The sequence below is a fragment of the Nomascus leucogenys genome, chromosome 15 (assembly GCF_006542625.1).
Source record: "Nomascus leucogenys isolate Asia chromosome 15, Asia_NLE_v1, whole genome shotgun sequence".
In the NCBI taxonomy this organism is placed as follows: domain Eukaryota; kingdom Metazoa; phylum Chordata; class Mammalia; order Primates; family Hylobatidae; genus Nomascus; species Nomascus leucogenys.
Genome location: NC_044395.1, coordinates 106474405 through 106495470, shown reverse-complemented (window position 1 = coordinate 106495470; position 21066 = coordinate 106474405). Strand labels below are relative to the sequence as shown.

Here is a 21066-nt window from a genome sequence, read left to right as displayed (position 1 = left end):
ACCGAGGCCTATGAGGGACAAGGGTTAGGTCTTTTTGACAAACACATGAGAGTAAGAATAGGGTTGGGAGATATGACCTTAACCTTATAGGTAGGTAAAAGCCCTGTACCCTGCATAAAGCCCAACAGCCAAGTGCTCCCTTCCTTGATTACAGATGCTCAAAGAAGCCTGGAGAAGCCACAAAGAGGTTTGCCATCTATCATGGCAACGTTGAGAGGTGGGCAAGTTGCTCTCACAATATTAAAAGCAAAAGTCAGAAGAGCACAAAAATGTAAGATCCATAATCAAACTACCTACACGCATAAGGAAATGAAAACCCAAGAAATTAACCTAAAAATTAGTGTAGAAACACTGAAACCCAGGCCGGGCATGGCGGCTCACGCTTGTAATCCCAGCACTTTGGGAGGCCGAGGCAGGCGGATCACGAGGTCAGGAGATCGACACCACGGTGAAACCCCGTCTCTACTAAAAATACAAAAAATTAGCTGGCCGTGGTGACAGGCGCCTGTAGTCCCAGCTACTCGGAGAGGCTGAGGCAGGAGAATGGCGTGAACCCGGGAGGCGGAGCTTGCAGTGAGCCGAGATCGCGCCACTGCACTCCGGCCTGGGCGATAGAGCGAGACTCCGTCTCAAAAAAAAACAAAACAAAACAAAAAACCCCAAGAAACAGGTAGAAACAAGACTGAATAGCCAGGCGTGGTGGCTCACGCCTGTAATCCCAGCACTTTGGGAGGCTGAGGCAGGCGGATCATGAGGTCAGGAGTTTGAGACCAGCCTGGCCAATATGGTGAAACCCTGTCTCTACTAAAAATACAAAAACTAGCCAGGCATGGTGGCGCGCTCCTGTAGTCCCAGCTACTCAGGAGTCTGAGGCAGAAGAATCGCTTGAATCTGGGAGGCGGAGGTTGCAGTGAGCCGGGATGGTGCCACTGCACTCCAGCATGGGTGACAGAGCGAGATTCTGCCTCAAAAAAAAAAAAAAAAAAAAGAAACAAGACTGAATAGTCTTTGGAGAAGCTTTCACAGCTCTGAATCCACAGCCTGCTGCCAGTACACACCGATAACTCTTCCCCCTAACTCTGAAATACACAAATTCATCATTTTATAAACTACAGACTTCATGTAAAAAGAAAGTATCAACAACTCAAAATAATAAACAAATATGGCTGGGCGCGGTGGCTCACGTCTGTAATCCCAGCACTTTGAGAGGCCAAGGTGGGTGGATTACGAGGTCAGGAGTTGGAGACCAGCCTGACCAACACGGAAAAATCCAGTCTCTACTAAAAATACAAAAATTAGCCGGGCTTGGTGGCACGCACCTGTAATCCCAGTTACTCAGGAGGCTGAGGCAGGAGAATCGCTTGAACCTGGGAGGCAGAGGTTGCAGGGAGCCAAGATTGCGCCACTACACTCCAGCCTGGGCAACAGAGCAAGACTCCGTATCAAAAAAAAAGAAAGAAAAAAATGTAACATGATTCTTAACTATTTCTTTACTATTTCTTTCATGTGTATGAATCAAAAGTGAAAGCAGCATTTCCAAAACAGCAATACTAAGTTATTACTTCTTTCATTTTATTTTTCTGCTCCACAGGAGGTTTCTGTTAAGTTATGAGTTCTGTGAATTCTTGATTTACCTTTACTTTTACTGAGGAGACTCTGTTAGGTCAACCATGCACGTTAATTGAGTTATTTTTCTTTTTCTTGAGACGGAGTTTCGCTCTTGTTGCCCAGGCTGGAATGCAATGGTGTGATCTCGGCTCACGGCAATCTCTGCCTCCCCAGTTCAAGCAATTCTCCTGTCTCAGCCTCCCAAGTAGCTGGGATTACAGGCATGCGCCACCACGCCCAGGTATTTTTGTATTTTTAGTAGAGACAGGGTTTCTCCATGTTGGCCAAGCTGGTCTCAAACTCCCCACCTCAGGTGATCTGCCTGCCTCAGCCTCCCAAAGTGCTGGGATTTCAGGTGTGAGCAACCGCGCCCAGCCCAATTGAGTTGTTTTTCTAAGCAGTGGTAATTCACATTCTCATCCCTTCTCTTATGACCAAGGGCACACAAAAAAATACCAGGATAAGAGAGATTGCCAGGCCTGGCGCGGTGGCTCACACCTGTAATCCCAGCACTTCGGGAGGCCGGGGGGGTGGATCACCTGAGGTCAGGAGTTGGAGACCATCCTGGCCAACACGGTGAAACCTCATCTCTACTAAAAATACAAAAAATTAGCCAGGCGTGGTGGCGGGCGCCTGTAATCCCAGCTACTTGGGAGGCTGAGGCAGGAGAATTGCTTGAACTCAGGAGGCGGAGGTTGTCGCAGTGTGCCGAGATCATGCCACTGTCCTCAAGCCTGGGTAACAAGAGTGAAACTCCATTGCAAAAAACAACAACAAAAAAAACAGACAAATTGCCTATGTAACCTATACTGGTCCTCAGAGGATTTTTTTTTTTTTTTTTTTTTTTTGAGACAGAGGGGCGCTGTCTCCCGGGTTGGAGTGCAATGGCGTGATCTAGGCTCACCGCAACCTCCGCCTCCTGGGTTCAAGCGATTCTCTTGCCTCAGCCACCTGAGTAGGTGGGATTACAGGTGCCCAACACCACGTCCAGCTAACTTTTTGTATTTTTAGTAGAGACGGGGTTTCACCTGTTGGCCAGGCTGGTCTTGAACTCCTGACCGAGTGACTCATCTGCCTCGGCCCCCCAAAGTGCTGGGATTACAGGCGTGAGCCACCCTGCCTGGCCCCTTCTGAGGACTTTTTTTTTTTTTTTTTTTTTTGAGAGGAGTCTCCTCTTCACCCAGGCTGGAGTGCAGTGGCGCGATCTCGGCTCACTGCAGCTCCGCCCCCGGGTTCACGCCATTCTCTGCTTTTTTTTTTTTTTTTTTTTTTTTTTTTTTTTTTTTTTTTTTTTTTTTTTTTTTTTTTTTTTTTTTTGGGGTTTCTTACGCTTCATTCTCCTGCCTCAGCCTCCCGCGTAGCTGGGACTACAGGTGCCCGCCACCTCGCCCGGCTAATTTTTTGTATTTTTAGTAGAGACGGGGTTTCACCGTATTAGCCAGGATGGTCTTGATCTCCTGACCTCGTGATCCGCCCGCCTCGGCCTCCCAAAGTGCTGGGATTACAGGCGTGAGCCACCGCGCCCGGCCCCTTCTGAGGATTTTTAATAAACTGGCCCACATTTACTCTTCAGTTAAAAGCAAGAAATCGGCCAGGCGTGGTGGCTCATGTCTGTAATCCCAGCACTTTGGGAGGCCAAGGCAGTTGGATAACCTAGGCGGTTGGATAACCTGAAGTCGGGAGTTCAAGAATAGCCTAACATGGAGAAACCCCATCTCTACTAAAAATACAAAATTAGCTGGACGTGCTGGCACATGCCTGTAATCCCAGCTACTCAGGAGGCTGAGACAGGAGAATCGCTTGAACCCGGGAGGCAGATGTTGCGGTGAGCCGAGATCCCGCCACTGCACTCTAGCCTGGGCAATAAGAGTGAAACTCCGTCTCAAAAACAAAAACAAAAACAAGAAAAAGCAAGAAATCTACCTCCCAAGGACATTAAAAAAAAAAATCAGCTAACATTTAAAATAACCTTTAAATCCCTTTAGGGACTTAAAATCCTTTTAAATATTTAAAACCCAAACTTCAGAAAGGTTTGATTCCCTCTGGGCAGCCTCCTTTGCATTCTTCCTGGCTACAGTACCTCTATTCTCTCACAGAATATTTTGTTTTTATTGGTTTCCACAATTTGATAGGAAGCAATGACCAGCAACTCTATGCACTCTCTTTCGCTAAGCACATGCAGGAAAAATGACGGTTTATGTAAATTCATCTTACTTAGCTCCACACCCCATGTTGGAAGTTACTTTCGAATATTCCACACCTAAAGTTCAAGTAAACTTCCTTCGAGATTAAGCTCCTGGGCCGGACTCTGTGGCTTATGCATGTAATCCCAACACTTTGGAAGGCTCAGGTGGGAAGATTCCCTGAGCCCAGGAATTTGAGGTTAAAGTTAGCTATGAAGGCGCCACTGTACTCCAGCTTGGGTGACAGAGCAATACCTTATCTCTAATAATAATAATAAAAATTTTAAAATCTAAAAAACTAAAAGACTTCTCCTGAGCTGATAAATGGAGAGTTGAAAACAACAAAAAAAAACCTCATAATTGAGCTGGAGCCACTACATGCACACATGAAAAGTACTAACAGTCATAAAACAACACACAGAAGCTAATTTAGTGTAAAGGAAGAGCCTGTTGTTTCTTATTATAATACATCTCCCACTAAAGGTGTCCAATAAATTCTTTTTTTTTTTTTTTTTGAGACGGAGTCTCGCTCTGTTGCCCAGGCTGGAGTGCAGTGGCGCAATCTCGGCTCACTGCAAGCTCCGCCTCCCGGGTTCACGCCATTCTCCTGCCTCAACCTCTCCGAGTAGCTGGGACTACAGGCGTCCGCCACCACGCCCGGCTAATTTTTTTTGTATTTTTAGTAGAGACGGGGTTTCACCGTGGTCTCGATCTCCTGACCTCGTGATCCGCCCGCCTCGGCCTCCCAAAGTGCTGGGATTACAAGCGTGAGCCACCACGCCCGGCAAGTGTCCAATAAATTCTACCACCTTAGGAGATGAGTTTTAAACTAAGTGTAATGAGAAAATAGGTAATTTTTTTAAATATCTTTTTTCTTTTTGGCTGCGCGGTGGCCAGAGAACGAAGAAATACCAAAAGTGAAATGCTACGCTGAATTGACCAGGCTAACTGGGAACTCACTGGGAAAGTGAAAACTGAGATGAATTAGTGATGAGCTCAAGAAGGTGCTTAGCCACTTACCCAGAGATTTATTTAATGAGAATGGATCGCAGGTTTCCACAGGTCGTTCCACTGCCAGTAAGAAGACAGTCGTGAACCATGGGTCCCTTTTTTCACTAGTCAACAGTCACCCTCACCTATACGCGGAGTACATATTTGGCACTCAACAAATCTTGATTGAATGAAAACCTACCTCACTCATATTGGCACCCAACCCCGGAGTTATGGCCCCCCAAATTACCTCCAAAACGCCTGACGACCTAACCCAAAGAGCTGAAAAAGCAGAGAGGAAAGCTCTGGGGTGGAGGGGATTCTCTGCCAAACAAGCAGGGGCCAATGGGGCCTAGACCAACCCAACTTCCCATAGAAAACTCAGGGGCCCAGGGGATTGAACCGTGGCTAATCCCCTTCGACTTCCACGAAGCAGCAGCCAAGGGGCCGAAGATCCATAGCCTCCCACCCGGGGGCGCTGAGAGATCTCGGGGTATTCCCCCCCAAAAGTTAGTACCTGCGAAGCTGCGGCACAAAGAGTGGTTCCGGGCTCTCATTACGGAGGCCGGGACCTGGGACCGAACAGCCGCACCTCCTGGCTGAGGGTTCCGCGCTCCTGAGCTGCAGTGACCGTACACGTCGCCGATAGACACCTAAGGCTTCAGAAGGGTCTTGGCTCGCAGGCCCCTGACGTTTTGCTCCTAAGACTCCGCGAGTTGTCGCACCCACGTCGACTGGCGCTCTTCAGTGCTTCCCTCACTGGTTAAGCGGTCACTCCTGCCTTAAGCCCAGCAGCCGGTCGCTTCCCGGCGCCGCCATCGTTAGTGTTTGTTTTCATCCGCTTCGGTAATGGCCCGGGGGGGTGGGGGGGTGGAAGAGGGCTACGGAGGAAATCCAGATGCCTAACCTTAGTCGCACTTTCGCTACAGTACGGACGCCCTATTTATTCTTTTAGTCCTCAAAATCTCCATAAAAGTTGATTTTCATTCCACGTAAGCCTTCTTCTCCAATCTTTCTAAGCGACTCAACATAAAACAAAGACGGAAAGGAGATGTTTGAGAGAGAGAGAGACCGTTTGGGACGCTTGTGGAATGTGCGGAGACGAACCGCAGGTCGCGGCGGCAGCGGCAGTGAGGATGCGGCGCGGGGCGGGCGCTGACGCGGAAGGGGCGGTGCCGCTGTTGCGCGCCGTGGCGGCCTGTGTGCAGTCGCCGATTCCGGAGGAGGGCCCAACCCGGCTGGGTGGGTGGGAAGTGTGGCTGGTAACCTGGCAGCCGCGGAGAGGTGGGTGACGGGCCTGGGCTGAGTGGCCGGCGCAATCAGACTTTGAGATCCGATTTTAGGGTGCCCTTTAAAAGTGGCGGAGTCGCTTCCCAAACCTGGTTCGGCCAGCCTCTTTTTCGCTCCCGACTTCCAATGTGTCTGTTCTTCCCTACTTCCTGGCTCTCAGGTTCACGATTTGGAGTTCTTGGAGTGAGGGAAAAGCCTTTTGTTACAGCACACAGTGTACGTCCATAAGGCTGGATTGTGGACTTTGTTGCTGTTGGGTTTTTTTTTTTTTTTGGCCCCTTCTTTTCTTGTTAGACTGGTTTGAGCACCCCAGCATCTGTCCTGTATTTATCGGGTGGAACCAGAAGTCTTTGGATAATGAAACCCGCGACCAATTCTTACTCAAGGTGGTTATGACATATGTCAGCTGCTTCTTGGCCTATATAGTTAGAAGCCGACCCCTTTTACCTTGTGAATAATTATGTCATCACCTCCATTATTCTTTTGGTGTTCTCAATTGAAATGCCAAGCATTAAATGAGCCACAAAGATTGAATTCCCATTATCCTTGAATCAGAGCAAGCCTGTGGTGCAGCCATGAGTTAGTGGAGAAAAATCCAGAGTTGTAAGTACAGTACGTTTTGCCTCAACAAAATGGAAATTCGCAGAAAAGGAGCTGCTCCAGCCTTTGAGTCACTTCGAAGTCTTTGGTAGGTTTCTAATGTTTTTTCTTTTAACATTTACAGAGAGAAGATTATAAATGGCAGAGCCATTTAACTGTGGTTAGCTGTTGGATTCTGATACTTTCTTAAAAACACTTTCTTGCACCAACATCTTCATTGGGAACAGTTCAGAAAAAGCAGAGGAGAGACAACATTCACGTTTACCATGGCTATACCAATAACAGTGCTTGACTGTGACCTCTTGCTATATGGCCGTGGTCACCGGACATTGGACCGTTTTAAGCTGGATGATGTGACTGATGAATACTTGATGTCCATGTATGGGTTTCCACGGCAGTTCATTTATTACTTGGTGGAGCTCTTGGGGGCGAATCTTTCTAGGCCTACTCAGCGATCCAGGGCTATTAGCCCAGAGACACAGGTCCTTGCAGCATTGGGTTTTTATACCTCAGGTTCCTTCCAGACTCGGATGGGAGATGCCATTGGAATCAGTCAGGCATCTATGAGTCGTTGTGTTGCCAATGTCACCGAAGCACTTGTGGAAAGGGCCTCGCAGTTCATTCGCTTTCCAGCTGATGAAGCCTCCGTACAGGCTCTGAAGGATGAATTCTATGGGTTGGCAGGGATGCCAGGGGTGATGGGGGTGGTTGACTGTATCCATGTGGCCATCAAGGCACCAAATGCTGAAGACCTCTCCTATGTGAACCGAAAAGGCCTGCATTCTTTAAACTGCCTGATGGTGTGTGACATTAGAGGGACACTAATGACCGTGGAGACAAACTGGCCTGGCAGCCTACAGGACTGTGCTGTGCTGCAGCAGTCTTCCCTCAGTAGTCAGTTTGAAGCGGGTATGCACAAAGATAGCTGGCTTCTGGGTAAGTTTGCAAGTGTGAATTTTCATTTTGTTTGGAGGCATAGAAAAGTTATGTAGGTTGGGGGCGGTGGCTCACACAACCCCAGCACTTTGGGAGGCCGAGGCGGTGGATCACCTGAGGTCAAGAGTTGGAGACCAGCCTGGCCAACATGGTGAAACCTTGTCTCTACTAAAAATACAAAAATTGGGCATGGTGGCAGGCGCCTGTAGTCCCAGCTACTCGAGAGGCTGAGGCGGGACAATCGCTTGAACCCAGAAGGCAGAGGTTGCAGTGAGCCGAGATGGCGCCATTGCACCCCCGCCTGGGCAAAAGAGCAAAAACTCCATCTCAAAAAAAAAAGAAAAGGGGCTGCACGTGTAGCTCATGCCTGTTATCCCAGCACTTTGGGAGGCCGAGGCAGGCAGATCACCTGAGGTTGGGAGTTCAAGACCAGCCTGACCAACATGGAGAAACCCCGTCTATACTAAAAATACAAAATTAGCCAGGCGTAGTGGCACATGCCTGCAATCCCAGCTACTCGGGAGGCTGAGGCAGGAGAATCGCTTGAACTCGGGAGGCGGAGGTTGCGGTTAGCCAAGATCACGCCAGTGCACTCCAGCCTGGGCAACAAGAGCGAAACTCTGTCTCAAGAAAAAGAAAAATTACGTAGTAGAGTAGAATGAGATATGGGAGTCTGTAGAGCTGAGTCTCAGTTCTGTCAGTTTTTTATGAGACCTCAGGTGAGAATTTTCTTAGCCTTAATTTTAAAAAAATCAACATTTAATAGACATTATTAAAACTTTAAAGCATACTATTAGAGCCAGCACAGTGGCATGTACTAGTACAACTGGTAATTGTAATTCCAGCTATCTGGGAGGCTAAGGCAAGAGGATCACTTGAGCCTGGACCTTGAGACCAGCCTGAGAAAGATAGCAAGACCCTGTCTCCAAAACAATTAAACATTTTTTTCTTATTTTATTTTATTTCTTTAATTTTGTGTAGAGGCAGAGTCTCACTACGTTGACCAGACTAGTCTTGAGCTCCTGGCCTCAAGCCATCCTCCCATCTCAGCCTCCCAAAGCTCTGGGAATATGGCTGTAAGCCACCACACCCAACGTAAAAAAAAATTATTATTATTATTTTTGAGACAGAGTTTTGCTCTTGTTGCCCAGGCTGGAGTGCAATGGCACGATCTCGGCTCACCGCAACCTCCGCCTCCCAGGTTCAAGCAATTCTCCTGCCTCAGCCTCCTGAGTAGCTGGGATTATAGGCATGCACCACTATGCCCGGCTAATTTTGTATTTTTAGTAGAGATGGGGTTTCACTATGTTGGTCAGGCTGCTCTCGAACTCCCAACCTCAGGTGATCTGCCCATCTCAGCCTCCCAAAGTGCTGGGATTACAGGCGTGAGCCACCATGGCCAGCCAAAAAATACATATATGTTAATAAATGTATTTTATGTTATTTCACCCAGCTCTTCTACTCCTAAGAATTTATCTTACAGGTATATATTTATACATATGCAAAACAAAATTGCATGCAAGAATTTTTATTGCAAACAATAGCTGCAGCAACAAAAACAACCTTATAAGAACAATCCTGTCTGGGTGCGGTGGCTCCTGCCCATAATCCCAGCACTTTAGGAAATCAAGGTGAGAGGGTCACTTGAATCCAGGAGCTCGAGATTAGCCTGGGCAACAAAGCGAGACAATGTCTCTCAGAAAAGTAATAATAATATAAATAAGCAAACAAATAAATGAAACAGTCCCTTGAAATAAAGCCAAAATACTGCTGGGCGCGGTGGCTCACGACTATAATCCCAGCACTGTGGGAGGCCATGGAGGGCGTATCACCTGAGGTCGGGTGTTCAAGACCAGCCTGGCCAACATGGTGAAACCCCTTCTCTACTAAAAATACAAAAAATTAGCTGGGCGTGGTGGCAGACGCCTATAATCTCAGCTACTTGGGAGGCTGAGGCAGGCAAATAGCTTGAACCCAGGAGGTAGAGGTTGCAGTGAGTCGAGATCGCACCATTGCACTCCAGCCTGGGCAACAAGAACGGAAACTCTGTCTCAAGATAAAAAAAAAAAGAAAAAAATTATTTTTGCATTGTTGATTGTCACTGTGACATCTGCATAAAAATGATAGTAGACAATGCATGTACACAATTCTTATTGTAGCAACTCACTTCACAGATCTGCCCGAGTTCCATTAGAAAGACTGGCTTACTGTTATGAGTAGGACAAGAATCTATTCAACATTAAGCAGTGTGAACCAAGGTGACTGTACAGCTCTGAGGAGTGGGGTTAGCAGTGATAAAACCCTTGAACCCAGCAGCTTAGTTTTTTGTTTTTTTGGGTTTTTTTTTCATGTGCTACTTTTATATGACCATCAAGACAAGGGTTATCTTGTATACAACATATGAGAGATGGAAGCTACGTTAAGGATTCAAAGACTTCTCTAGCTTTTGTTTTTTTGAGACTGGGTCTTGTTCTGTTGCCCAGGCTGGTCTCAAGCAATCTTCTGGCCTCAGCCCAGGCTCATAATACCAGTAGCTGGTATCACAGACATACACCACCACACCCAGCTAATCACGACCATTAATCATATCTGCACTGCACATGCTCATAGCACAGTGCTTACTGTGAGTTGATGCTCAGGAAATACTTCTCTTTAACATGTTTACTAGCACTTTATTTTTATTTTTTATTTTTTTGAGACGGAGTCTCGCTCTCTCACCCAGGCTGGAGTGCAGTGGAGTGATCTCGGCTCGCTGCAAACTCCGCCTCCTGGGTTCACGCCATTCTCCTGCCTCAGCCTCTCCAAGTAACTGGGACTACAGGCGCCTGCCACCACGCCCGGCTAATTTTTTGTATTTTTAGTAGAGACGGGGTTTCACCGTGGTCTCGATCTCCTGACCTCGTGATCCGCCCGCCTCGGCCTCCCAAAGTGCTGGGATTACAAGCGTGAGCCACCGCGCCCGGCTTAGCACTTTAAAGAGAAACCTCCTGTGTTCCAAGTGGGCAAAGACTACACTGATGGGGGTAGAGCTGCCAGGGTACCACGTGTAATATCTTGGAGCTTACTGAGTTTCTTGATTGTTGCTTCTCCATACCATTTTTAGTGCACCACCTTCTTGCTACTCTACTGGACCTTTATCTTAAACACACCTTTTGCCTATTTTGAGCTTTCAAATTTTGTTTTCATACAACTCACACCAAGAAGTGTGGGAAAGTCGATTTTGCAATTGTCTCATCTGGCCATTTCTTCTGTAGCTGTGGGAGTACTTGGGTTCCAAGCTGATTTCTTATGAATCTGTTCACTTGGTTCCCCCCTCCATTTTTTTTTGTGACAGGGTCTCACTCTGTCACCCAGGCTGGAGTGCAGTGGTGTGATTATGACTCACTGCAGCCTTGACCTCCTGGGCTCAATTGATCCTTCTACCTCAGCGTACCAAGTAGCTGGGACTACAGATGCACACCACCATGCTGGGCTAATTTTTGTATTTTTGGTAAAGTTGGTGTTTTGTCATGCTGCCCAGGCTGGTCTCGAACCCCTAGGCTCAAGCAGTTAGCCCACCTTGTACTCCCAAATTGCTGGAATTACAGGCATGAGCTACTGCACCCTGCCCGGTTCCCTAACTATTAAGCCAGCTAAAACTTAGCCCTTAAAATTTGACAGGCAATATTGTAAGCATTTTGCATCAATTATATCACTTAATGCTTATAAAAACTCTTTAAGAGTTAAATAATAGATGGGCGCGGTGGCTCGCGCCTGTAATCCCAGCACTTTGGGAGGCTGAGGTGGGCGGATCATGAGGTCAGGAGATTGAGACCATCCTGGCTAACACGGTGAAACCTCATCTCTACTAAAAATACAAAAAATAAGCCAGGCATGGTGGCAGGCGCCTGTAGTCCCAGCTACTCAGGAGGCTGAGGCAGGAGAATGGCGTGAACCCGGGAGGCAGAGTTTGCAGTGAGCCGAGGTCATGCCACTGCACTCTAGCCTGGGCGACAGAGCAAGACTGTCTCAAAAAAAAAAAAAAAAAAAAAAAAAAAAAAAAAGTTAAATAATAATATTATTAACATTTTTACAAAAGAGGAGACTGAGGCACATAACATTTAAATTGCTTGTGTTTCAGTGTTTAAATCAGATCATAGGACGAATTACTCTATTTGGCAAATATTCCTGGTAAGGACTTCTTTTTCTTCCCACCTTGGGATCCAAGATTCAGTTGGAATTATGGCTTTAAAGTAGTTTTTTACATTGTTTATAGTACATAGTTGTAAGTTAGTAAAAATTCTGATAAATAACTTTTCTGATTCTGCTGTCTACAGAAAGAGTAGGAGTGGGAAAAACGGATACTGTAGCAACATTTTACGAATGTTTATTTATTTATTTATTTTTATTTTATTTTTATTTTTTGAGACAGAGTTTTCGCTCTTGTCGCTCAGGCTGGAGTGCAATGGTGCGATCTCGGCTCACCGCAACCTCTGCCTCCTGGGTTCAAGCGATTCTCCTGCCTCAGCCTCCCGAGTAACTGGGATTACAGGCATGCGCCTCCATGCCCGGCTAATTTTTTTTGCATTTTTAGTAGAGACGGGGTTTCTCCATGTTGGTCAGGCTGGTCTCAAACTCCTGACCTCAGGTGATCCACCCGCTTCGGCCTCCCTAAGTGCTGGGATTACAGACGTGAGCCACCACGCCCGGCCTATTTATTTATTTTTTGAGACGGAGTCTCGCTCTGTCGCCCAGGGTGGAGTGCAGTGGCATGATCTCGGCTCACTGCAAGCTCTGCCTCCCGGGTTCACACTATTCTCCTGCCTCAGCCTCCCAAGTAGCTGGGACTACAGGCGCCCACCACCACGCCCAGCTAATTTTTTGTATTTTTAGTAGAGACAGGGTTTCACCATGTTAGCCAGGATGGTCTCCATCTCCTGACCTCGTGATCCACCCGCCTTGGCCTCCCAAAGTGCTGGGATTACATGCGTGAGCCCACTGTGCCTGGCCTGTTTATTATATTTTATATATATATACACGCATACATTTTTGAGACAGGGTCTCACTCTGTCACCCACGCTGGGGTGCACTGGCATGAGCACAACTTATTGAAGCCTTGACCTCCTGGGCTCAGTTGATCCTCCCACATCAGTCTACTGACTAGTTGGGACCATAGGTGCCTGCCATCATGCCTGGCTAATTTTGTTTTAAATTTTTTGGCTGGGCGCTGTGGCTCATGCCCGTAATCCCAGCACTTTGGGAGGCCAAAGTGAGCGGATCACCTGAGGTCAGGAGTTTGAGACCAGCCTGCCCAACATGGTGAAACCTCATCTCTACTAAAAATACAAAAATTACCCAGGCATGGTGGTGGGCACCTGTAGTCCCAGCTACTCAGGAGGCTGAGGCAGGAGAACTGCTTGAACCCGGGAGGTGGAGGTTGCAGTGAGCCGAGACTACGCCATTGCACTCTAGCCTGGGCAATGAGTGAGACTTACTCTCAAAAAAAAAAAAAAAAAAAAAAAATTTTTTTTTTTTTTTGTAGAGTCTGGGTCTCACTGTGTAGCCCAGGCAGGTCTCAAACTCCTGAGCTCAGCCAGTCCACCTCAGCCTCCCAAAGTGCTGGGATTACAGGTATGAGCCACTGTGCCTGGTCAGCAAGTGTTTATTAAAGCTAGTTTTGGTGTGAGGCACTAAGAAAGCTAGAATATACCTGTGGAAGTTGAAGATGTAGAAACTGATTTCCTCAGGCCAGGCGTGGTGGCTCACACCTGTAATCCCAGCATTTCGGGAGGCCGAGGTGGGTGGATCACCTGAGGTCAGGACTTCCAGACCAGCTGGTCAACATGCTGAAACCCCGTCTCTACTAAATATACAAAAATTAGCCGGGCATGGTGGCGGAGCCTGTGATTCCAGCTACTCAGGAGGCTGATGCAGGAGAATTGCTTGATCCTGGTAGGTGGAGGTTGCAGTGAGTGGAGATCGTGCCACTGCATTCCAACCTGGATGACAGAGTGAGACTCCATCTTAAAAAAAAAAGAAAAGTGGCTCACGCCTGTGATCCCAGCACTTTGGGAGTCCGAGGCAGGTGGATAACGAGGTCAGGGGTTCAAGACAAGCCTAGCCAAGATGGTGAAACCCCATCTCTACTAAAAATACAAAAATTAGCCTGGTGCTAATTTTAGCCGGGTGCTAAATCCCAGCACTTTTGGAGGCCGAGGCAGGCAGATAACCTGAAGTCAGAAGTTTGAGACCAGCCTGGCCAAGATGGTGAAATCCCATCTCTACTAAAAATACAAAAATTAGTGAGGTGTGGTGGCAGGCACCTGTAATCCCAGCTACTCAGGAGGCTGAGGCAGGAGAATCGCTTGAACCTGGAAGGTGGAGGTTGCAGTGAGCTGAGATCACGCCATTGCACTCCAGCCTGGGGGACAAGAGCAAGACTTTGGCTCAAAAAAAAAAAAAAAAAAAAAAATTTGTCAGGTGTGGTAGCTCAAGCCTGTAATCCTAGCACTTTGGGAGGCCGAGGCAGGCAGATCACCTGAGGTCAGGAGTTCAAGATTAACCTGGCCAACATGGTGAAACCCTGTCTCTACTAAAAATACAAAATTAGCCGGGCCTGATGGTGCATGCCTGTAATCCCAGCTACTCGAGCGGCTGAGGCAGGAGAATTGCTTGAACCCAGGAGGCGGAGGTTGCAGTGAACCGAGCTTCTGCGACTGTACTCCAGCCTGGGCTGGAGACTCTATCTCAAAAAAAAAAAAAAAAAAAAAAAAAAATTTTTTTTAATTGCCAGGCATGGTGGCGTGTGCCTGTAGTCCCACCTTACTCAGGAGGCTGACCTGGGAGGATCACTTGAGCCCAGGAGTTCAAGGCTGCAGTGAGCTATGATCGTGCTATTGCACTCCAGTCTGGGCAACAGAGAGACCCTAAATAATTCATATGAATAGACAGATTTGGAAAACACTAGTCTCTAAAGGTTGTGTGGACAATGGGAGTAATTATGGGAAGATTGGCAGGATTATAAGGAATGACAAGATGTTAACAAAAGAGAGAATAGATGGCTAATTGTATTTTTGTTGCTGTTGTTGTTGTTGTTGTTTGAGATGGAGTTTAGCTCTTGTTGCCCAGGCTGTGGTGCAATGGGGCGATCTCGGCTCACTGCAACCTATGCCTCCTGGGTTCAAGCAATACTCCTGCCTCAGCCTCCTGAGTAGCTGAGATTACAGGCGCCCGCCACCACGCCCGGCTAATTTTTGTATTTTAGTAGAGACAAGGCTTCACCATGTTGGTCAGGCTGGTCTCAAACTCCCAACCTCAGGTGATCCACCCACTGTGGCCTCCCAAAGTGCTGGGATTACAGGCATGAAGCCCTGCACCTGGCCGCCTAATTGTATTTTAAGAAACAACCCTTAGGTTTGAGGAACAGTTCTAGATTTGTCAAACCTAGAACTAGCTGTGAGCCTCTGGCCATTTTTTTTTAACATTATTTTTCCTACGATATTATCATTCCTATCCTCATTCTCATCTGTCCCTTCAGAATGCATTATCTAAATTCCCCTCTAAATATACCTATTCCTGCAAACAATTCAGCCTCAGTTCTTATTTCTTTAGCTCTTGGCCTAGTCCTATTAAGCAGCTTTGGGTAAGATCTGCCAAAATGTCTTGTGGATGACTGATCATATAAGCAATTGTAATCTGTTTAGCAATTCTGATCCTAATCCCCTCTTGAGTGTCTGTTTTCCAGTGGTGCTTGGTTTATAACCATTTAGTGAGGGTAGAGCAATTTTACAAAAGGTCTCCTTTAGCTTTTCCTGTATATTTCCTCCATTTAAGACTCATACCATTTCTTAGAGAAACTTTAACAAGTATCATTTAGCATCTCCAGGTTTCAGTATTCATCTTACTTATTTTATTCTCTTTTACAGCATTATGCTCTTGTTTTATTATGCTCTTGTTTTAGTATTCTGAGTCTGAAATTAGCATTTACTGACTAGGTCTTTTCCTTTGCCTGACATATCAAAGGATGACGGACATATACTTTGATCTTCTCATTTGAAAAATAAGTTCAATATCTAACCTAGCAGAGTTGGGATTGCATAATAAGAGATAATATATTTTTTTTTTTTTTGAGACAGTCTTACCCTGCCGCCTAGGCTGGAGTGCAGTGGCGTGATCTCAGGTCACTGCAACCTCTACCTCCCAGGTTCAAGCAGTTTTCCTGCCTCAGCCTCCTGTAGCTGGGGCTGCAGGCACGCACCACCACGCCTGGCTAATTTTTGTATTTTTAGTAGAGATGGGGTTTTGCTGTATTGACCAGACTGGTCTCAAACTCCTGACCTCAGGTGATCCGCCTGCCTTAGCCTCTCAAAGTGCTGGGATTACAGGTGTGAGCCACCGTGCCCAGCCTGATAATCTTTAAAAAGTACCAGCTGGGTGTGGTGGTCACACCTGTAATCTCAGCACCTTGGGAGGTGAAGCGGGTGGGAGTTCCTCCTGAAGCGGGAGGAATGCTTGAGGCCAGGAGTTGAGGATCAGCCTAGTAACATAACAAGACCCTGTCTCTACAAAAAGTTTAAAATTAGCTGGGTGTTGTGGCATGTGCCCGTAATCCCAGCTACTCAGGAGGGTATGTTGGGAGGATTGCTTGAGCTCAGGAGTTTGAGGCTGCAGTGAGCTATGATCATACCACTGCACTTCAGTGTGGGTGACAGAGGGAGACTCTGTCTCAAAAAACAAAACTAAATTAAAGTAAATAAATATTGAAAATAAAGTTAGGCCGGGCATGGTGGCTCACAATTGTAATCCCAGCACTTCGGGAGGCCAAAGGGAGCGGATCATCTGAGGTTGGGAGTTTGAGACCAGCCTGGCCAACATGGTGAAACTCCCATCTCTACTAAAAATACCAAAATTAGCCAGTCATGGTGGCACATGCCTGTAGTCCCAGCTACTCGGGAGGCTGAAGCAGGAGAATCGCTTCAACCCGGGAGGCAGAGGTTGCAGTGAGCCGAGATTGCGCCAGTGCATTCCAGCCTGGGCGACAGAGTGAGACTCCGTCTCAAAAAAAAAAAAAAAAAGAAAGTTTAAAAAAAAGTACCAGCACAGTACATGCTACATAGTAGGTGTTCAATGAGTCATGGATATTATTTTTCATTATTATTTATAGCATCAGTTTCTTAAAGTCATTATTTAGTAGGGTTATGTTCAATGAAAAGAAAAGGTTATGGCCGGGCGTGGTGTCTCACGCCTGTAATCCCAGCACTTTGGGAAGCCGAGGTGGGTGGATCGCCTGAGGGTCAGGAGTTTGAGACCAGCCTGGCCAGCATGGTGAAACCCTGTCTCTACTAAAAATACAAAAATTAGCCGGCCGTGGTGGCAGGTGCCTGTAATCCCAGCTACTCGGGAAGCTGAGGCAGGAGAATTGCTTGAACCTGGGAGGCGGAGGTTGCAGTGAGCCAAGATCATGCTACTGCACTCCAGCCTGGGCAGAGCGGGACTCTGTCTCAAAAAAAAAAAAAAAAAAAAAAAAAGCTGGGCGCGGCGGCTCATGCCAGGAATCCCAGCACTTTGGGAGGCCGAGGCGGGTGGATCATGAAGTCAGGAGATCGTGACCAGCCTGGCCAACATGGTGAAACCCCGTCTCTACTAAAAACACAAAAAATTAGCCGAGCGTGGTGGCATGTGCCTGTAGTCCCAGCTACTCAGGAGGCTGAGGCAGGAGAATTGCTTAAACCTGGGAGGCGGAGGTTGCAGTGAGCTGAGATTGCACCACTGCACTCCAGCCTGGGCAGCAGAGCAGACTCTGTCAAAAAAAAAAAAAAGGTTATACCTGGGAGGGGAAAAGTCAGCTAAAATAGTAAATTTGAAAATTTTGTGAGACTTCTTAGATATTTACAGTTAATCCATTTCTTAGAAATGTAAGCTCCTGCTAGGTGCTGTAATCCCAGGGCTTTGGGAGGTTGAGATGGGTGGATTGTTTGGGCACAGGACTTAGAGACCAGCCTGGGTAACATAGTGAGACCTCCTCTCTAGAAAACGTTAAAAATTTTGCCAGGCATGGTGGCGCATGCCTGTGGTCCCAGATATTCAGGAGGCTGAGGTAGGAGGCTGGAAGGTTGAGGCTGCAGCGAACTGTTATCACTCCACTGCATTCCAGCCTGGGTGACAGAGCAAAACTCTGTCTCCAAAAAAATAAATGTAAGCGCCTAAAAGAAATGAGCCCTGTATGTTGGGAACAGTGCCTACCACTGTCTGAACAGTCCAGAACTATTTACTGAAATTGATGGTGGGGCAGGAACACAGTGGTATGCAAACTGGTACTCCAGGGCCTATTTGTCTCTCAAATTTCTAAGAGGTTTTGCCTCTGTGCGGGACATCTCATCTGCCAGATGTAGTGACAGTGAGTCAGCACAGGAAAACATTATACTAACATTGGCCGGGCACGGTGGCTCACGCCTGTAATCCCAGCACTTTGGGAGGCCGAGGCGGGCGGATCACGAGGTCAGGAGATCGAGACCATCCTGGCTAACACAGTGAAACCCCGTGTCTACTAAAAACACAAAAAATTAGCCGAGCGCTGGCCGGGCGCGGTGGCTCACACTTGTAATCCCAGCACTTTGGGAGGCCGAGGCGGGCGGATCCCGAGGTCAGGAGATCGAGACCACGGTGAAACCCCGTCTCTACTAAAAATACAAAAAATTAGCCGGGCGTGGTGGTGGGTGCCTGTAGTCCCAGCTACTCGGAGAGGCTGAGGCAGGAGAATGGCGTGAACCCAGGAGGCGGAGCTTGCAGTGAGCCGAGATCGTGCCACTGCACTCCAGCCTGGGCGACAGAGCGAGACTGTCTCAAAAAAAAAAAAAATTATACTAACATTGTGCTGTTGTATCAGGACATTGCACCCCAGTTTTTTGTTGTTGTTGTTTTGTTAGCACTTCCTGGGATCATTTGATAAAGAAGTCACTTAAGGAGAATGCCTTGTGTGTATTTTTTTAATTGACTTCTGAATTCATTTCCTTATCACCGACTATTACTATTTGCATGATTATATGTATGCTCTCTTTATTCATGTGAAATTCTTCCTCTTCCAAAGGTATGGTTCTAGGAATTGTGATATATAGGAAGGCAGAACACCTGAGTTCTGATCTCTGCCATAAGCGTGCGGACTTTTGTCTTACTCTTCTTAGCACTGGGAGAATAAATTACTATAGTCCATGAAGTCCCCTGAAATCCCTTGGTAGTGCTTTTAGACTTGAAATTTTGAGGATAAAGTTAAGACTTTCCCTCACAAGTGTTTTGGGATCTCTTGGCAGAATTGTCTTTTTTCCTCTTTCATTCTTGCTCTTTAGAGATTTTGAAGATTGGCATGCTATTTGATTTTATTTGGTTTTATTAAGCCTTTTATTAATAACAATATCTCTGAATTAGGAAAATGCAGGAATTTTATTTTATTTTTGATGGAGTTTCGCGCTTGTCGCTCAGGTTGGAGTGCAATGGCATGATCTTGGCTCACTGCAATCTCCGCCTCCCATGTTGGTCAGGCTGGTCTTGAACTCTGGACCTCAGGTGGTGATCTACCCACCTCGGCCTCCCAAAGTGCTGGGATTACAGGCGGGAGTCACCGTGCCCGGCCAAATGCAGGAATTTTATTTCCTCCAGTGCCTTCACCTCCTTCCTACATTCTTTCATATTTGGCTTCCTTTAGGTGCCAGCGTTTTTCTGTGTCGATTTTTACCAACGATATTCTCAGCCAGAACTCGTGTCTTTCTGCTCCTGGCATTGGCATGATTTCTTTTTACCATAGCATTTTCTGCTTGGTTTTTCTAGTGTGCTTCGGCACCAGAGGCTGTTGTATTTTCTTGTCCATTGTCAGTATATGTTTTCTGAATTTCACTTCCTGTTTGTATTCCACTTATAATCACTTATGATTTCTTTGGGCCTTCCCCACAGGTGACAGTTCCTTCTTTCTTCAAACCTGGCTCATGACCCCACTTCACATTCCTGAAACTCCAGCAGAATATCGCTATAACATGGCCCATTCTGCAACTCACAGTGTGATTGAGAAGACTTTCCGAACCCTCTGCTCCCGATTCCGCTGCCTGGATGGATCCAAGGGGGCACTGCAGTACTCACCAGAGAAATCCAGCCACATCATCTTGGCCTGTTGTGTCCTCCACAACATCTCCCTGGAGCATGGGATGGATGTTTGGTCCTCTCCAGTGACAGGACCCATGGAACAGCCCCCGGAAGAAGAGTATGAGCACATGGAGTCCCTGGACTTAGAGGCTGACCGTATTCGTCAGGAGCTAATGCTCACTCATTTTAGCTAATGTAGAAGGTGGAGAGGAGGGGGACTTCCCAGGAGTTGTCACAGACTTTCCTCCTCATCACCTTCTACACATTCCATCATTTAGCGTGACTGAGTATACAGATACTTGTCATAAACTGACATTTAATATGTGTGTTTTGGTAAGGTTGGGGCTATGCCAGAATATCTTGATTCATTTGCAAATGCATTAATTAAACCGAAACCAAGACAGCGGCTCCCTACTATCCAGTGAACTCCAGGTTGAGTACCACTAGTTTGAAAGCTCAGTGGTTGCAAACATTTATGACTGTGCCTACAAAGTCATAGTAAAGGTCAGGAGTTCGAGACCAGCCTGGCCAACATGGTGAAACCCCGTCTCTACTAAAAATACAAAAATTAGCGGCTGGGTGCGGTGGCTCACGCCTGTAATCCCAGCACTTTGGGAGGCCAAGGTCAGGAGTTCAAGACCAGCCTGGCCAACATGGCAAAACCCTGTCTCTACTAAAAATACAAAAAAATTAGCTGGGCGTGGTGGCAGGTGCCTGTAATCCCAGCTACTCGGTAGGCTGAGGCAGGAGAATCGCTTGAACCAGGGAGGCGGAGGTTGCGGTGAGCTGAGATTGTGCCATTGCACTCCAGCCTGGGCAAGAAGAGCGAAACTCCATCTCAGAAAAAAAAAAAAAAATTAGCTGGGCGTAGTGGTACATGCCTGAAATCCCAGCTACTCGGGATGCTGAGGCAGGAGAATCACTTGAACCTGGGAGTCGGAGGTTGCACTGAGCCGAGATCATGCCACTGCACTCATGCCACTGCACTCCAGCCTGAGTGACAGAGCAAGGCTTTCTCCAAAAAAAAAAAAAAAAAAGTCATAGTAAAGGGGAAAACAGCATATAGTCAAAACACTTTTTTGGTTTCAATTATCTGCAGATTTCAGATGAAAACAATATTTACATAGGCCGGGTGTGGTGGCTCACGCCTATAATCCCATAATTCCAGCACTTTGGGAGGCCGAGGTGGGCAGATCACCTGAGGTCGGGAGTGCGACACCAGCCTGACCAACATGGTGAAACCTTGTCTCTACTAAAAAATACAAAAATTAGCTGGGCATGGTGGCATGTGCCTGTAATCCCAGCTACTCAGGAGGCTGAAGCAGGAGAATCACTTGAACACAGGAAGCAG

General features: G+C 47.0%; 2 protein-coding genes across 52 annotated transcripts in view; one reads left to right on the top strand and one right to left on the bottom strand.

Annotated features, from left to right (window-relative positions):
• ATG13 (autophagy related 13) overlaps positions 1-5913 on the bottom strand; it is a 59798-nt gene extending 53885 nt beyond the window's left edge. For 21 of the 49 annotated variants that reach the window (XR_004033616.1, XM_030829162.1, XM_030829143.1 and 18 more), the window contains exon 1: positions 5299-5913. The gene's annotated coding sequence lies outside the window, so the exon portion shown is untranslated. Of the gene's footprint in view, positions 1-1319; positions 1436-4811; positions 4928-5298 lie in introns of all 49 variants that reach the window. The other 28 variants (XM_030829154.1, XM_030829152.1, XM_030829173.1 and 25 more) reach the window with 8 other exon arrangements.
• An 8-nt stretch (positions 5914-5921) lies between these two features.
• HARBI1 (harbinger transposase derived 1) lies at positions 5922-20122 on the top strand. Of its 3 annotated transcripts, none has more exons than XM_003278951.3 (3): positions 5922-6065; positions 6796-7607; positions 19530-20122. In XM_003278951.3, exons 2-3 carry the CDS (start codon positions 6938-6940, stop codon positions 19907-19909), a joined length of 1050 nt encoding a protein of 349 aa, XP_003278999.1. In that variant the 5' UTR covers positions 5922-6065; positions 6796-6937; the 3' UTR covers positions 19910-20122. The 3 variants fall into 3 exon arrangements, with proteins under 3 accessions (XP_003278999.1, XP_030684995.1, XP_030684993.1); XM_030829135.1 differs by having other exon boundaries at positions 6000-6457; XM_030829133.1 differs by having other exon boundaries at positions 6000-6674.
• Positions 20123-21066: the final 944 nt, after the last annotated feature.